Source organism: Populus trichocarpa, chromosome 8 (genome assembly GCF_000002775.5).
Source record: "Populus trichocarpa isolate Nisqually-1 chromosome 8, P.trichocarpa_v4.1, whole genome shotgun sequence".
Classification (NCBI taxonomy): domain Eukaryota; kingdom Viridiplantae; phylum Streptophyta; class Magnoliopsida; order Malpighiales; family Salicaceae; genus Populus; species Populus trichocarpa.
This window is the reverse complement of record NC_037292.2, coordinates 8,877,714-8,896,345: the sequence shown is the minus strand read 5'-3', so window position 1 is coordinate 8,896,345 and position 18,632 is coordinate 8,877,714. Positions and strand designations below refer to the sequence as shown.

Sequence of the window (18,632 nt, the reverse complement as noted above, 5' to 3'; positions counted from 1 at the left end):
TAAAAAAAAACATTAAAAGCACAAGGATAACTCTTTAAATCTCTTAACTTGGATCTTTGCCTAGCGCGAGCTTTTGGTGAAACTATATAAGAGATAACTCGATGTGAATTGATCTATTTAGTAGATTTAAATGAAATCTGGATGATCCTTTTTTATTTTAAAAAAACTAATGTTGAACAATAAAATAGAAAAAAAAAACAATAAAGCAAAAAAAAAAAAAGGATGTCAGTCCAATTAAACTTTTCAAACCTGTAATCTGGGTTATTAGATCGGAAATAAGATATATGAAAAGGTGGTGAAACTCAATTCTCAACAAATCTAACATTGAATGATTAATTATCACTACCATTATTATTTTCATAGTTATTATTATCATTGTTACTATCATCACTATCATCACAGCTATCGTCATTACTACTATTATTAGTAAGTAATATCATCATTATCATTATTAGTAGCAGTGTTATTATTGTGGTCACTATCACTATCACTATTATTATTATCGTTATTGTTATTACTGTTAATACTATTGTTATAATTATTATTATTACTACTACCACTAATATTACCATTATTTTTATTCTTATTACTATTATTATCATCATCACAATTATTACTATTATAATAAATTATTATTATTATTACCACCATTATTAACATTATCATCACTATTAGTAGTATTATTAATTGTATTGTTAGTATCATCATCATCATTATTACAGCTACTATAATTACCATTGTTGTTGTTGCTGCTGCTGTTGTTGAAATAACAAAAATCATAAACTCGATTTGAAGGATAAAATTAAAAATCATAAAAGCTTTGACAAAAGGGAAAGGGAAACAAATAAAAAATCAAAAGAAGAAGGACCAAATTGAAATAAATATTATTATTATTGAAAAAAAGTCATAAATTTGATTTGAAAAAACTTTGACAAAAGAGCCAAGAAATAAAATAAAAAATAAAAAATAAAAATAAAAGGACCTTATCATATACATAAATTAGAATTGAAAGACTCAATTGAAAATAAATAAAACTTTAACAAAAGAGAGAAAAGAACTAAAATCAAAAATCAAAACTAAGAGGATGGATTCTAAAACACCAACAAAAACCATAAATTTTATTTGTATGATAAAACCAAAGACTATAAAAAAAAAAACTTTGATAAAAGAGCCAAGAAAAAAAAAATCAAACGTAGGAGGACCTAATTGAAAAACACCATATATACAAATTAGAATTAAATGACTAAATTGTAAACAAATAAAACTTTAACAAAAGAAAGAATGACTAAAATAAAAAATAAAACCTAAGAGGATGGATTCTGAAACACCATAAAAAATCAAGGACATATTTATTTTTCGGGGCAGGAGAGAGAAATGTAGGAGGGAAAGGGTCACCGGCGGCGGCGATAAACCGGTCATTTTTAGATGACATGTATCACCTATAAAGAAAGAGGACACAACAGAGAACAAAATGACACAGCGGAAACATATTTTTTACCATTATGGGACGTCACACGCACCGTTCAAAATCCGCGTCACCTCTCACTTATTGGTGCGCACACAACACACGCCAACAACTTTTTCAACTAAAAAAATAATTAAATGGCAAATTATGTTATCACCCTGACAAACCCAATAATTATATATAAAAAAAACAATATGAAAATATAAATATACCCCTGTAAAAACGACTTAGAATTTTTAACTCTAAGGTTAAATTTTTAATTTTACTGTATTTTAAAATGTGAAATGCTTGAAACTTGAAAAGACCTTGATTAAAGTTAAATAATTTTTTTGTTTTTAATGTTAGCGAAGTCATTTTATTGTGCATAAATATAATAATAAAATAATAAAACCCCTGAATAATTATCAAATAATAAATTGACCTAAAAAATCAATATTCTGAAGCTTTTTTAAAGATAAAAATTACCATTTTACTGTTAGAATCCACAATTAACTTTTATTTCAATTGATGCACTAAAAAAGAAAGCATATTTATTCACCCTGCCGTTGTTGTGAAATGAAAGAATAGAAAAAAGAAGTGATTACAGAAAAAAGAGAATGCATACCGCTACAACAAATAAAGCGCTTGGGCCGTAAGGTGTACTGTAACCATAAAATGCTGTTATTTGTAATGGATGCCATCGATTTCCTTCCCTTTCAAGTAGAACAGAACAAAGCCGGAGGTTCTCTTCTTTAGCACATACAGTATATATCCTTTCCGCCCCAATAAACGCTTCTCATCTCTTTCTCTAATTGCTTTCACAGTTTCATCATACTATCATAGTTATGACTTCCTCCACATTATCATCAATCGATAAGCAACAAGACGGTAATGGAATTTGCTTTCCTCACTTCTTGCTCTGTGCCTTTTTATGGATAAAGTTAGAGATCATTTTTTTCATGCAGGAAAATTTGTGCCAAATGATCATAACGTACTACAGAAGCATGTTTTCTTCTTTGATAGGAATCAAGATGGCATAGTTTATCCCTGGGAGACATTTCAAGGTGTGCTCTCGTGTTTTTCTTTTTCTTTTGTATTAATATATTTCCCACTTTTTTTTTTGTCGAAGAAGAAAAAAAGAAAAAAACTAACTAATGGCTTAATTTTAACCTGGATTTGTTAACTAACAGGTTTTCGCGCAATTGGGTGTGGTATCTTATTATCCACTGCCAGTGCCCTTCTGATCAATATCGCTCTCAGCCAGAAAACTCGACCTGTATTTCTCTCTAGCTCCTTTTCTAATTAATATTTCGAATCCAAAGTAATCGTTCCTTTTTTTTGTGTGGTTCTTTTTTCACTTCTGCTGATAAGATTTTCTACTTTTTCTTTCTTGGGGGGGAGAAATTGTCGTTTGAGAAATTGAATGGGGAAGTAGTAATAAATAATATAAGATCACCATAGGTGTCGGTGCATGATTGAGATGCAGCTAGTTTGGTCTTTGGTGTCATCAATTGAACTTGTGCTTGACTGGAAGTCGACATAAGCTAGCAGCACTGATCTTTTCATCTGTTTAGTTTTTCTGTTCTTTATATATTTGTCCAAGATCGTAGAGGATAGATAACTGCGTAGCACTTTACTTACTTCGCTACTAAACAACATGCTTGCAAAAGTGGTAAATATGCTGCTGTAAAAGCTTAAAGGATGCTGCCGTAAAAGCTCGAAGGTGGATAATTGTCCCATTTAATCTGCTTATGAATGGGAATCTGTGGTGTCTATTTTTTCTTTTTTTCAAATGATTAATATATCGCTTTACTTGCTTATATTTACCGGTTGTTCTTGTCAATATCTCGTGTTTTTGCTGTGCATCACAGTTTTTGTCTTGACATTTCTTCTGGGAAGACTCACTCGTCAATGATCAATAATTTGTGCACTAGAATTATTGCACCTAATTTGCGTCCTCTTGCTCAGATGGGCCCGTTTACACATTTAAGAATTTTCATGTGCCTTGCAAAAAAGAATTCAACCCGCGTGCATTCTTCTAAGAAAAAAAAAACAAAGAAAAATGGGTCCTCGAGGATGGACGAGTTCCATTATCACGAATTCAATTTTGTTTTTCCATATTTCGTTCAGTTCACATCGTCTAGACAAGAAACAAAATATTAGCATAGTATATAAATATAAATATAAATATAAAATAAAGTTATGAGCAAGATTTGAAGTTAATACAAGTTAATCAAATATGCAAGCTGCGACGTCCAGGTAGGGTCGCATATTAATGGAGTCTAGTAGAAACACAGGGAAACGCTAGCTATTGTTAGATCCCAAGCAAAGGTTTCCCTTCCTTTCTTGCTTTTCTTTTAAATTTGTTCATCTCTAGTTGCTTACAAGCAACAAACTCACGTATTCTTGATTAGCATGAGCTCAATATTCTCTCTGAGCTGAGAAACCTTGAAACAAATACTTATCATAAAATCAGGTCAAGGAAAAAATATATCACTTTTTTCCCATTATTTTATGTGTGCCTTTTAAGATTCTAAGAATGAGAAATAAATCTATTTTCCTAGAATCGCAAGATATTTAATTTTATGTGATTTCGCCCCATTTTGGGATGCTTGCAGCTCAGTTATCTAGTTAATAATGATTGATTTAAGTACGAAGATGTGCAAGGCATTATAAAACTTGGACGGCCTAAAAATAACAGTCACTTCACCTTTTATCTCTGGAATTGTTCATGTATTATTAGTTATCGTATTTTCATGTATTACAGGGGAAGTTTCCATCTCCATTGTTCCCTATCGAGGTTAAGAACATCCACCGAACCAAACATGGGAGTGATTCTGGTGTGTATGACAGCGAAGGAAGGTATGTATAATTATATTCCTGCAGTCTCATTTGTTTCTTGCTGCAATTTATTCATTAGTTCTTGCCACGAAACATGGCGGCTAAACATTTGTGACAAAAATGGATTGTTTTCTTATCGTATTTTATCATGGTGATAGCATGATCGATGAAGATTCCTTATTAATTTTCCAATTAAATTCTAATTAATTGGTATTCTTTTTTATAGCTAGTTGAATTATGCAGTGAGTTTTGGCCATAATTAATTAATACCCATGTTAGTTTATGGAATTTCACTTTGACTAGACTATCCTAGTCTTGACTGTTGATGGGCACTTGTGCCAAGTGAGGCCTGGTTATCCTATTTTATTCGTTAGAAAAGTTCTTAATGCATAGTTTTGTTTTGTTTTTGTTTTGTTGGGGTTATAGAGCCATAGCTTAGTAGGTGGTGAAGAGATGCTGTTTTAGGTCCGCTAATTAAATCTGTTATCGAGTTGCTGTTCATTTTATCAAATCAAAAGCTAACATAAGACGTTCTGGTTCGGTAGCGCGATGAGGGCAATGTATCAACTAATGGCTTAACACAGGCTAATATATAGTACTAAAGCATTTTTCGGCTCATTTATTTTGATGTTCATGTCAGTTCTCGTAACAAAATTGTAGGTTCGTACCTGGAAAGTTTGAAGAAATTTTCAGCAAACATGCACGTTCGCATCCAAATTCCTTGACAGCAGACGAACTGATGGGAATGCTCAAGGCTAACAGAGAACCTAAGGACTTTAGAGGATGGTTAGTTTCTCATTTCAATCTTGAGAATCCAAAAGTAATTATTAAATTATATCATGTCTTTCAAAATATGAAAAGGTAATTAAATGTTAATTTGTTTTTTTCCAGGGTTGCTTCCTACACCGAATGGAAGATCCTGTACGCTCTTTGCAAGGACAAGAATGGTTTGCTTCACGAAGATACAATTAGAGCTGCCTATGATGGAAGCCTATTTGAACACATGGAGAAGGAAAGAACTTCAGCCAAAAAGAAAGCGTAATTTCACTGCCATTTATCAATAATTAATGGATACATTAATTTACTTCATCTTTGAATCATTCTGTTAGTCACCCAAATAAATGAATCGTGGGAGGAAAATATTTATTTTCAATTAATGCAGTGTTGTGTAAGAAAAGGAATATATATTTGGTAGGTTTGGGTACTACTTCTCCAGTTGGCCATGCTTCAAGGATGGTCTTTGATTCTAGTAATGTGTAAATCACAGATTGTCGAAGTGTAATTTGATGTTTGATATTGCCTGTAATTCTATATGATAAAGTAACAGTAAGCCGTGCTAGCTAGCTAGCTAGGAAGGAGATGCTTATGAATGTGCATGCCTACGGCAACTGTATGTCAATGAAATTTATGTAGGAAGAAGCAAGACGTCCCTCAGCAGCTCTGTGATTTTATGGGATAGGAAGCTTTCTTGGCTAAGGTTGGCTGACACTGGCTAAGGCTGTCCTCGTCCGTCGAAGATGGTTACTTTGCTAGGCTTTCTATCCAGTAAATATAAACTCGATAAAAAAAGAAAATTTTGTGTGGATATATATATATTAATTTTAAGATTCATGGTATTAATTAAGATACATACAAGCTGGCTTGAATATTTATATTAATTAAAAAATAAAATGAAGTGTTCAAAGAGGATACATGAAGATTGAAATAAGCAAAGAGAAACAAGCATGAGAAATCTACGCAAGGACAAGAATGTGTTCGATTAGGAATATCAATGAAATAAGCAAAATTAAAGAAACATATGCAAAAACTTTTGGAAAAGGAAATTCTTGTGCTTCACTTTCAATAGAGAAAGAAAACTGAAATAAAGAGATGAATTGTGTTGTGGAGTATTTGTTAAAAGTGTTTTTAATTAAAAATATATTAAAATAATTTTATTTTATTCTAACTATTTCATGTCCTGCGCTAGGAAATTAGTTTTTTTTATATAATGTTATATTTGTATCAATTCATATGCACTTCAATTCCATGATTGTATGATTAAATTTTAAATTAATAGTTTGTTTGGTATTATGATTATTTTTTTAAGTGTATTTTGTCCGGATACATCTAAATAATATTTTTTTATATTTTAAATTTTATTTTCAACATCAATATTTTAAAACTATATTTTAAAAACATAAAACAATAATAATTTTAAAAAAATCAAAATTTTTAAAAACATAGAGTCAGCTGCTTTCCTAAACACGTTCTAACAAAGAATTAAAACCATATGATATTCTGTTATTCTTTTCCTAGTGACGGGACCTAGAAAATCTTTTTCCTTTTGATCCATTACTGGTCGAGCCTGCTGAAAATTATATTTTAAACTATTTTCAAATAAATTAATTTGTGCATAAAAAATATTTGAAATAAAATAAAATAAAATTTGACATCCATGTTTTATCAATTAAAAAAATAATTCATATAATGAGTGGATGATATTTTTTATAACTCGCCATAATAATTTTCCTATTTTAAAAAAGTTGTATGATAACTGTAGCATTGCTGTTACATACGAAAAGAAAATATATTATAAAAATGGAAAATACATTAATAATATCTAGAATTAAACTATCAAACTATAATGGAAATATTAGATTGAAATAAAAGCATTAGAAAGGCTTTGAGAAAAAAGAACTCAATACTAATTAAATTATTTTTGTTAAGAAAACGGCAAAAGACTGAATGAAAAAATAGTTGTAAGAAAAGCGGGCTCCTTTAAAAAAAAAAGGATCCTAAAGTTTACGGACTAAATTGTCAAAATTATTAGTGTAAGGACTGTTTTGCGTTCTGGTATCGATTCTTAGGACTGAGGTAAAATTTTGAATAAGACAAAACAATAAAATAAAATAAAATAAAATAAGAATCCAACGGAGAAACTGTTTTATTCTATGTAGCACTGTATCATGTTCCCAGGACTAATTCCAAAACATGGTTTTATGGAGGCAATATCTTAGCAAGGAAGATATCAAACATGACTGAAATAGAATAGCTTGCACCGCTAGTCTTAAAGACTTTTATGTCATGAGAGCGCCGTGCTGTAAGATAATATAAATCATTTCTGTCATATTCTATGTAACAACTTAAGTTACTAACTATCTCGAGCACATCCCTGTTCAAGCTACTTAGCCATGAACGAGATAAAGTTGTTGAAGATCATAAATAAAGCAAAACAGTTATGGGGAAGGAAGGGCACCGTTATTCGGTGTTTATGTAACAACAACAACCTATAGAGAACAATTCCCTTTCTGAAAAAATACACTGTTCTAACTTTGTGTACAATCTAGATTGGCCAACAAATGTATTATTTGGAAATGGTAAATGAGTACAAGAATAGTTCTTGCTGAGTATAATCTGTTCAAGTATACATGAAAGAGAGGGGAAGGGGATGGATGCAAACTTTAAAGAAAGATTATCACACGGCCCCAACCCATCGAGTTGATTTTAAAGCTTACACTGAAACCAGATGCAGGAATTGAACTTGCGATCTTCCACCACACTATTAAATCAATTCAGTGGCTCACTGATCTCAAGGAGCTCATTACAGAGCCCTGTAAAAACAGTGGAATCAGTTTCAATGGGTCTGAACTTGATGAGAGCCGAAGGAACCAAATCTTCAGCATCAAGTGTAGTGGCTCTCTCTCCCACTGAAGGAATATGAGGGATAACCCTCCGTTTGACTGCAACAGGATGTAACAGCTCGAACTCCAAACCAGGTTCTTTTAGTGCTGCGCTCACAAACTGAAAGTAAACAACTTCACATCATATTTAACAAATAGAGACAAGTAGATTTCTGTATTAGTTCTAAAATTATAACTGCAACATAATGCACAGAAGTGGCTGGTTAAGAATGAAGCTCGTTTGAAGCAAATTATCTGAAACCATAAATATAATTAATGTTAAGTAGCAAGTTCTCTTTTCTTGGGAAGACAATGTTTCATCGTGATGAACAAATGGCAATTTAGAACACTTTGTGAAAAGAGTTGGGGCAAACATTGGACCTATTATTTTAAAATGAAAGAGAAATAATACACTAAGCTAGGAAGCATGAAAGAGATTTCAATAAATCAGATGATAGATCATTATAGTCAAGAAAAATGAGAAGGAAGGGTTATCAGCTAAAGGAATTCAACAAGAAAAAAGAAACAGTGTAAAAGGTTGCTTGAAATAATTACAAGTCAAACACCACAACAATTCAATAAATCCAATCACAAGTTCCAGAAGTGTAGCCAGGAAAGATTGTGGGAGAGCTGAACGGATTATTCCATCCTTCACATGATTGCAGCAGTAAAATTGCAAGAGTAGGAGCTTTAAACATGAGTTTACAAGTGGAGAGTCTTGTCTCGGTACAGTAGAGCATATGTATACATGTGGAACTGGTTGGTCGAAGAGGAAGGATTCTGGAATGTCATACAAATGTTGTTTCCATGCAATTACTGAAGCATTTAATTGAGGCACAGTTCAAAAAATTTCCAGGATTGAACTTCATCAACAAAACTGTTTTTGGATAGAATACTATTTTTATTTCTTTTGACCATTACGGAGATACATATTAGAACTTCTTGAGATGTTTCATCACCTGATTTTCAAAGGGATAGTGCAATCAGAACATTGTAATCTTCTTCTGTTTCTATAGATAAATATTTTCCAGTTGATAAGCACTGTTGGCATTAACAAGAAAAAATTGACCTTTCCTGTTTAACTATGAAGTCTCACTTAAAATAAATGTTGCCTCTTGATACAAAGAGTTGTCGTTTTCATTGCTAACCATGAATGAAACAACTCTAAAATCAGATAAAAGCAGTTAAGATGACTAACCTCGTAGAGAGCAGTTGTTGATTCCCAAGGAGCAAAGACACCTTGAAGAACCACTCCATCAGGAAATTGGATGCGAATTATAGTCCTTTTGTATCTCTTCCTACCAGCTTTTGCTTGCTTTTCTTTGTAAGACTTGGGGATCAAAAGCTGAGATTCTGCAATCTTCTTCTTCCTCATATCAGCTTCTCTTTTTAGCTCTTCAGCAGAGAGGCTGTAAAATGAATCTGGCAGCTCAATTCTTGCCGCTACATTTTCAGGGACAGAAAAGAAGACCCTTATCTAACAAAACCGAATAAATGGATTAGAATGCTGTATATACTACATAGACAATTTGAAGACATCTATTCATAGGCGGGGTGCACCATGAAAATACATATAAAATATGGCTACACAAAGTTTAGACACCACATTACCAATGAACACATTCAATAAATGAGAAGAAACAGTAGAGAGTGCTGCCATTGGAAGGCAAGGAATCATAATTTCAGACCCTCAATTGACTTTCATAAGCTTACAATTACATGACATATTAAACTACTGATAAGTGACCATGGGAAAACACCAGAAAGCATGTCCCTAGGCCAGTAAACCCTTCATGCACCTTCTCATTGGAGGAGAAGTAGCAACCAATAAACTAGATGACAATGCGTTCTTAAAGGAAGCAAATTGAAGTAAAGAAATCGAGAAAAGGCAGTGGGATGGGGGGTTTGACAGATTCCTAGTCACAGGCAGCAATCCTCCACAAATCTAAGCTCACATGTGACATGTTTCCATTCCTTATGCACGTTGATTCAACAAATGCAGAAAACTCGCACGAATCTAATTTGGATGAGAATTAGCTTGTTCAATCAATCTTACATGTGATAGACATTATTTATGTTTCATAAATATCTTTAGTCAAACCTTCACATAAGAACCTGTTATAGTAATCAACTAAATAATGCTTGAATGTGCCAGAGAAAGGGCATCACTGAGTTGAACATCTTTTGTCATCTTTAATGCACAGCTATATAACTAGTTTTGAACCAACGCTTTCATTCGAAGTATTACTCTGCTTCTGGGGTTTAAATGCTTCGAGTTCATCTAAAACATAAATAATCCAATTTCTAGAAGTCTATCACAGAAAGATTTTGGAATTCTTGCAAAGAATTTCTACGAAAGAAAGAAACAGGTACCAAAAATTTTAAGAACGCAAAAACGAAGAAGGAAAAATCATAATTTATCAAGCAAAAACTGTCATCATACCTGCCTGTCAACCTTCTTCGGCTCAACCTGTTCCTCTGTCTCAGCTGGAGCATCAGATGGCTTAGCCTCAGCCCTCGGCTCTTCCTGCTCCTCCTTCCTAGGTTCTAAGAATCCTATCACCTTATTAATCAAACCAATTTTCTCCTCTTTAGGAGCTTCCTCCAAGATGGCCCACATTTCTCCACCCTCCTCCTTCAATCCAAACCCTACAATCTCCAATAACTCAACCCCTCCAGCAACCTCAGTCACTGCCTCTCTTATCTTTGGATTCCCCATTCTAATCCTCCTAAATTTTGCATTCGCAGGCTCCTTGACAATATTCCTCAGCAGTCTAAGCACAACCTCCACCGATCCCTCCAGCGGCTTTCCTGACAAATATGCACTAACACAAGTCTCCAATTCACTCCCACTAGACTCTTCTACCGCACTATCATCACCAACGACACGATCATTGCTTTTAACTGGACTATTAGCATTACTGTTATTGACACAGGTTTCTACATGTATAGAGACCTCTTCTTCTGATTGATACGACTGCCCACAAATTGGGCACTCAAACACATTCAACGAGTATCCATTTTGAGATCTTTTGCTAGTAGTGATCAATGAGTCAAATGGGTCGAGGCCATTCGTGGTTTTGTTGGCAGGAGTGGGTTTGTTTTGATCAAGATTGGATCTTTTCTCAGGCAAAGGCTTGGAATTTGAAGAAGAAGTAAGAGAGGAAGATGGGTTTGGCTTGGGCTTCGAATTATTTGAATTAACAGGTTGAGAATAACGGGCATGGAGAGGATTAGTAGGTCCGGATGATGATTGAGAAGGAGTGGAACCACCACCGCCCAAGACACGACCTTGGCCCTTGAATTTAGAAGGAGAAGATGAAGAAGAGACTTTCTTCATGAAACCTTTGAACTTGTCTTTCATGTCATCCATTCTTTATTTCTTTCTATTTGGTTGATCCAAATCGACGAACAGTGAAACCAGGAACTGTTTCTAACGATGCAAGGAAAGAAGAGATATCTGGAAGATCCAAGGTATAATGAAATAGAAATACTTAAAAAGGGAAGAGGGTTGACATTCGACCTAGGGAGCTCAGAGGAGGAGGAGATGAGGTCAGAAGAACAATGGGATTTGGTGTTTTTGGCCGTTGGATTGAGAATTCAGAATATTCGATGGTTTATTGATTTACAGCGCAGAGCCTCGTTCCACAAGGTGGAGTGAGTTTCCGCGTTAAGCAATCAATCTCTAGAGTTATGCCACGTCAGCTAGTGGATCCATTGGCCCACTTACCAAAACGGCAATGCATTACCAAAACTGCCTGCAGCATTGCCGTTTTAGCAAAGATTTTTCTCTCTTTTTTCGGGGCTTGAACATTTATTTTTTATTTTTCTGAGTTTATTTTAATTGTGAATTTTTCATTTTGGTTTGGAGCACCAAAAAGAGGGCAGAAAGTTCTCGTTAACTTTTAGTTCGTTTTTCCCCTCTACACATACCTTTGTGATAATTATGTACAGTTTATGATCAATAATTCCATTAATCAAAGCCCATATTTGTCGAACATGACCACATACCGTGCTTCTCGATTTGGAATTGCAATATCATAAGCATCGTAGATGATCCATGGATCAACAAGCATAGCCAATCTTGGTCTAGAAAGTATTTGATATTATGATAGCTTTTGTAGTTGTGGTTTAAAATTATTTTATAAAAAGTATTTTTAGTTGAGGTTGGTTTGGTATTTATATATATTTGGTTAAAATTATGGTTGAATTTGAAGTTGAATAAAAAGTATTTTAATGTGTTTGGTTAAAAAATTGTTTTTCAAATTAAGGTTATATATATATATTGATGGCTTTGAATTTAAATATTATAAATTTAACTATTGTTATTACATTATGAAATAAATAATACTTTATATAAAATATTTTTTATTGCTCAATTAAACTATCTACAATTCCATCACGTATGAAATACATCGGACAAAAACTACAGTTTCCTTGGTTTCTCGCGCAACAACATCAGGTAAAATATAATCAGGAATAAAATTAGGATTGCGATCAAATTCTGCAAATGTTACATCATCAATTAAAAATAAAAAAAATTAAATTTTTTTTATTGGGTCGGACCCGGTTCAATGCATTTAGCTTTGGACCAGACCGGGTCCAGTCCGGCTGGAATCATGCACCACTGTTCACGTGAACAGTGAAGCATGTCTCCACTGTTCACCACAATGGAGATTTGCAGAGCTCTACTGTTCACTTTAGTGAACAGTGGAGGTCTCCACACTGAAAGCAGCACAATGATGCTTTCAGTTACCTGTGTTTGTAACACAAGAATGACTGGAGTCCACGCATGTAAATCAGCTTTTTATTTATTACCAAACGTCTGTTTTCCGTGATTGGCTTCAAACACAGAAACAACAACGGAAACAAACGGCCACAAATATTTCTGGATTTAATTTAGCTTTCATGGTTGTGTATTGGATTGAGATGTATGGGCTTGGATATCTTTTTTGCATGTAATCTTGATTGTTTTTTAAAAACAAGATTTTTATCGAAATACATAACCTTTTAATGCTTGAATTAATAAAGGTAGAAGAAGAAGATAATGTGCATGAAAAATAAATAGAATGAACAGATATGAAGTAATAAATTTGTTTGGCTTAAATTTCCTCGATTTAGAATTTACTTTGGTTAAAATTATATAGCTTAGGTATTTTGTTAAGCTTGGCTTAAATTAGCCTGGATTAGCTTGAAATTGGCTCTCCTTTCTTAAACAATAACTAGGTTATTTATAATCCTTGATCACTTTAACTTATTTCGACGAGTGTAGTACCTCAGAGTTGCAGTATTGATGGAAAGGTTAGCATTGTCATGGGTTGTTGTGTTTGCATGTGACATTGGAGAAGAAATGTGAATAAAAAATAACCAGTGGCAAAAAAAGTGATGTCTTATGCTCGGGCACACTTCCAAGTGCCCTTAAACTTGGGCTTGGCCCAAGCATGGGAAATGTTTTATTTATTTATGAATCATCTGGACCAAACTAGATTTATGGGTCCGCATTACACCGCTAATTGCAATATTTTTTAATCAATACAAAAAAGATTCTTGGGCAACATAAATGTATTTTAGAAAAGTAAATAAAAAACGAATCAATGCATAGACCCGATTGAACAAAAAATAAATAGATATAATCTAACCAGATAATAAAATAACTAATACCGACATATAATTGACCAATTTAAACAAAAAAAATCATGAAAACCTGCACACACAAAAAAACGATCATCAAAACAAAAAAAGCGACGAAACTAAGATTTCAACCAGACAAATGAAAAAAAAATTGGAAAAAGAAAAGGAAAAAAACCTAACCTGATCTAACATAAACAAGCATGTCAAATATGCAAGCAAGGCCATGCAACCATAATAAGCCAGCATAATGCAAAGGAAAGAAAGTTGAAATTGAAGTCCAATTCTAAAACAAATCAAATGTATATGAATGAAATTAAAAAATAAAATCAATAATAAAAAAAACAACAAATAAGACAAGCCAACCAAACTTTGTACCCCGAATCATATAAATGAAATAACCTAACAGAAGACAAATCGAAAAAAATTACCAAGCTCAATTCCAAAACAACACAATGCTGGAATAAAGGGATATAAGGAAAAATGAAGGAACCCAATATAAAAACAAACTTTAGCCATGAAGGATGGAACTAGGAAAAAAAAAATATTCATCCAATCTAATATTGAAGGATAAAAAAAAATCAATTTAAAAAATTTATCAAAGAAAATTCATCAAATAACAACAAATAAAAAATATTGATATAGCCCAAGTCATTTTTAAAATTAGCAAAAAATTATATAAAAAGCGAAAAAATAAAAATAGCATAACCCTATCTCAAATTGAATAAACATTCAAAGATGAAACTGAAAATACTTGAGTTTTTTTTCAAAAAAAAACAAGCAAACCCGATTAAACCTAGGTTAATATCTAAAACTTGCAACTTGTAAAATTCTAGACCCTCAAGGAGCTCAATTTTCAACCAATTTAATATTGAACAAAAAAATTAAAAAAAATCAATCTAAAAAATTTTCTAAGTGAAAAAAAAAAATCAATCAAAATAATAGAAATCGAATTTGATATGAAAAAAAATTTGTAAAAATAAAATAAAAATTATCTTAAATAAAATAAATAATAATTAAAAAAATAAGAATTAATTATGAAAGATTAAAAAAAATTAAAGAGAAATGAAATTAAAAAAAAAACTAATTTTATAAATTATTTCTAGTAAAACAAATTGTAATAAAAAAAACTGTTCCAAACCTTGATGAATAACAACTTGAACATCTTATTTGAATGGGCAGGTGTCGCTACTGATATTCACAAATGCATAATTTCGAGCAGCTTTGCTTTAACCACACAATACCCATCGCCTGAGGCTCAAAACTCAAGAGTGTCAAGCACTCAAAGAAATGGTAAAATTTGGGCTGAAAGGATGCAAAATTGACTAACATGGGAGCGATGCTTGATGGGTAATGCGAATTGGCTTGATGATACTGAGTACTGATGATAGATCTGCTACTGGAGGGTTATTTTGGCCTTGTAGAGATGAATTTCAAGACAAGTGAGAGATTATGAACATCACAATAATAGAAGATCAGCTTCAACAAACCCGTCACCAAACAGGATGCTAGATAAATTGTCACATCGCCAAACAAACTCTGAGACCCACTGATCACAGACCCAAACTAACTTAAAATCTACTCCTCTACACCAAGAAGACCACCACCACCACCTCTCCCTGGTATCAATTCCCTCTTCTGATCTGCTCCTCCAGCCCCCAGCCACTAAGAATTCACATGTCCCATCACCATTGCAAGTGATGAAACATCAAGCCGATACAAGTTGCAACGATGACAAAACTAAAAAGAATTTCAAAGCCAAAGATGACCATGCGAGAGAGCACATATGAAGAAAAGGTTGACTCAGAGCCAAACGAACGATATTTCCAACATTGAGAAGGAACGGAGTCGCTGTGAGTGTGACGAGTTCAGAGTAGAAAAGGTAAAAATCTTTGGATCTCATCATCATTTTCCTGGCTGGCCATTATTTTTGTATGGTGATGGTTGTCTGAGATAGGGATCAGAAGAGACTAATATAGCTATTGGTCAGAACAAGCAACAGCTTGCATTAAGTTCACAATCAGAGTTTTGACATGGCAATTGCATGACTAAAATCGAAAACCCACGCGCGTCCTCTTCTCCTACCCTAATATACTACAGATTCATCCGCATTAATCAGAAGAAAGAAGCAGATAATAAAACTGCCTAATACAGATCTCACAATTTCATCAATTTACACTTTCACAAAACACAATCCATATTCTGATCAAAATTGGAACGAATTCGACACGCAGGAAAAAACTCCCAAAATGATTAAGGAAAAGCTGCATATTAATAAGTCTTGACATCCAAATCCAACATAGTTACTATCTACACGAGAAAAATAACTGAATTGAAAACGCCAATTAAAGTCTCATTTAACAGTAGTAATCCATGAAAATAGAAAACAAAGTCCATGTATATCCATCATCATCATCACTTACTCCTTGCTCTTGAGCCTCTCGACGCGCTGATTCAACTGCTCGATCTTCACAACAAGATGAGTGACCGAGTAAAGAAGCCAGTAGAAAATTAGAGCAGCACCGATCAACAACGCATTCCTCTGGCTTTTCATAATAGATTTCTGGTGACGGAGGTGCTCGGTTGGAGAGCAGGACTCGCCCTCGCAGCTCGGCCTCGTCTCATACTTCCAGTATATATCCATCAGCAGAAACAGGCAAAACGGAACCACCGACATAAACGGCTTCAGCAGATTGCGCGTCACCGCGAGCAGCCCCTTGCGCAGTCCGTCAAGGCCTGGGATGGTCAAGAGAAGGACCATGATTGCCTCTGCGCCTGCGGCATAGCCTAGTACTACCCACTCAAGTGCCATTGCTGCTTGGAAACCCTAAAAGATCTGAATCCGATTGGGAAATTTGGGGATTATGGGTTTGTACTTTTCTTCGGGAGTAAGGAGAAATGGAACGTGGCGTGGTCAGAGAAATAAGGCTGTATTTTTTTTCTTTTTCATTAAATAGAGGGGCAAATGCTACGGTGCACGTAGGAAATAAATAAAGTAAAATTCTTAGTCCTTGGATCAAAGTGAAGAAAAATTGTGAACCAACCACAATAAAAATAATTTGAAGATATCAAATAACTCATTCAAATAGATTTTAAAACACAACAAAAAATCTTCTCTCTCGTTTCTTTGATAATTTTCGCTAATCCTTCTTATTCTTGTTGGATAACTGAAATGTATTTATTCCCACTGATTATGTTTTGTTTTTATTTTTAAAAAAATCATCAATTCTATTCCCAACTTGTAAAACCAGTCAGAAAGAAATTTGATTTTGTTTATAATTTTGCTTGAACAGCTTCACTATGCTCGTAGTTTGTGAATTGATTGGGCATTTTATGTTGTCCAGATTAAACTCGTTTGGTAGTAATTATTTTTAAAAACATTTTTTATCTTGAAATATATTAAAAATATATTCTTAAAAAAATTATTTTTAATATGAACATATTAAAATAACCTGAAAAAAAATAATTTAAAACAAAAATAAAATAAAATAAAAATCATACTTTTTAAAAAATATTTTTAAAACATAAAAATAAACAAGTTAAAAAACAACATACTAAACACAAGCACACAAGCCCTCATGTGTGTTATGTTAGTTTTCTACATGATGTATGCAAAAAACTTAAACTCCTCTTGAAGTTACTATAGCCCAAAAGAAAGATTTTTTTCCCTTTGGTGTTTTACGTTTTGATCCTTTAATTTATTTGTTTTCTAATTTAGTCATTAGACATTGCAATAGTGTGGATTTTGGCGTTGCAAATTGTTGTGTTCGTCTATGAATGAGAACCTCCGGGTGTTGAGAAAATATTTTGTTGCTCGATTTTTCAAAATATAAAATTTAATTTTATTATTTTATAGCAATTAAAGCTTTGGTGATAAAGTATTAAACCTTGATAAATACCGAGACCTTTAAATTTTACCCAACTATAGACTGGGTTGCAGGATCAAGGTAGATATTGTTATTTCTTTTTTTCAGTTACTGTTTTTGTTTTTAATTTTGATCCTTCTTTTTTTTTGGGATACTTTATAGTTTATTTTGGTTGCTTATATATAGAAGTCTCACAATATCAAGGAATTTTTTAAGTGATCGGTTGATGTCTGGCTTGTCAAAATATGTTTAAATTCTTTTATCTAAAACAATCAAGGTTTTAAATTCCTAATTTGATGCTTAAACAAATACAGGGGACGAAGCTAGTGGGAAGGGTATGATCGGTTGGCAAGTGCAGTACATGTGTCAGAGAGCAAGGGAGGCCAAAACATTCTGGTGGCGCGTACGACCTCCTTTACACCAAACACTGCCTTTCACGGTGGATATAGATGAGGCACACCATGTTCTTTCATATAGGACGCCTCATAGAGAATGGATCACAACGGTTTGTCAGCGGCAATATTTTATTTTTTCTTTCCCTTCACTCTACTCAGAATTCGCATTGCTCAGTCAATAATTTTGAATCATCCTCTCATTTTATTATTGTTTCAAATTTGATCCGTTTTTTTTTATTGCTAAATTTTTGTGTTTGATCCTATTGTAAATTTAAAAGTTTTTTCAATTTCACCCTTCCAAGAATATCAAGTTGTCCTCTTGTTTTATTATTATTTCAAACTTGATCCCCGCTTTTTTGATTGCTAAATTTTTGTTTTGGATCATATTGTAAATTTAAAAGTTTTTTTAAGTTCACCCTTCAATCCAAAAACATCAAGTTGTCCCCTCGTTTATTTTTATTTCAAATCCGATCCTTGTTCTTTTAATTGCTAAATTCTTGTTTTGGATCCTATTGTAAATTTAAAAGTTTTTTCAACTTCACCCTTCAATAAAAAAATATCATGTTGTCCTCTTATTTTATTTTTCTAATTCAATACTCATTCTTTTAATTTCTTTTTTTTTTTTATCATTTTGTGATTTTTTTTTCAAGGTCATCATCCAATCAAAAAATATAAGGTGTTCTCTAATTTGTTTTTATTTCAAAATTGGTCATCATTCTTTTGATTTTTTTTTTGTGTTGGGTCCTTTTGTAAAAAACTTTTCTTTCAATTTTATGCTTCGGCATGAGGTTGGTTGAAA

The 18,632-nt window shown here is 33.0% G+C and overlaps 3 protein-coding genes across 3 annotated transcripts; 1 reads left to right on the top strand and 2 right to left on the bottom strand.

Annotated features, from left to right (window-relative positions):
- The first annotated feature begins 2,066 nt into the window (after positions 1 to 2,066).
- LOC7482909 (probable peroxygenase 4) lies at positions 2,067 to 5,591 on the top strand. The gene is made up of 6 exons (XM_024606449.2): positions 2,067 to 2,332; positions 2,410 to 2,508; positions 2,635 to 2,720; positions 4,212 to 4,306; positions 4,946 to 5,071; positions 5,177 to 5,591. The coding sequence occupies exons 1-6, from the start codon at positions 2,290 to 2,292 to the stop codon at positions 5,325 to 5,327; spliced, it is 600 nt and encodes a 199-aa protein (XP_024462217.2). The 5' UTR covers positions 2,067 to 2,289; the 3' UTR covers positions 5,328 to 5,591.
- A 1,961-nt stretch (positions 5,592 to 7,552) lies between these two features.
- Positions 7,553 to 11,584, bottom strand: LOC7482908 (plant UBX domain-containing protein 2). The gene is made up of 3 exons (XM_002311491.4): positions 10,388 to 11,584; positions 9,143 to 9,421; positions 7,553 to 8,065 (listed from the first exon to the last, which is right to left on the bottom strand). The coding sequence occupies exons 1-3, from the start codon at positions 11,315 to 11,317 to the stop codon at positions 7,832 to 7,834; spliced, it is 1,443 nt and encodes a 480-aa protein (XP_002311527.3). The 5' UTR covers positions 11,318 to 11,584; the 3' UTR covers positions 7,553 to 7,831.
- Positions 11,585 to 15,822: 4,238 nt separating this feature from the next.
- LOC7457795 (uncharacterized) lies at positions 15,823 to 16,635 on the bottom strand. Its single transcript, XM_002311490.3, has one exon. It carries the CDS (start codon positions 16,382 to 16,384, stop codon positions 15,992 to 15,994), a length of 393 nt encoding a protein of 130 aa, XP_002311526.1. The 5' UTR covers positions 16,385 to 16,635; the 3' UTR covers positions 15,823 to 15,991.
- Positions 16,636 to 18,632: the final 1,997 nt, after the last annotated feature.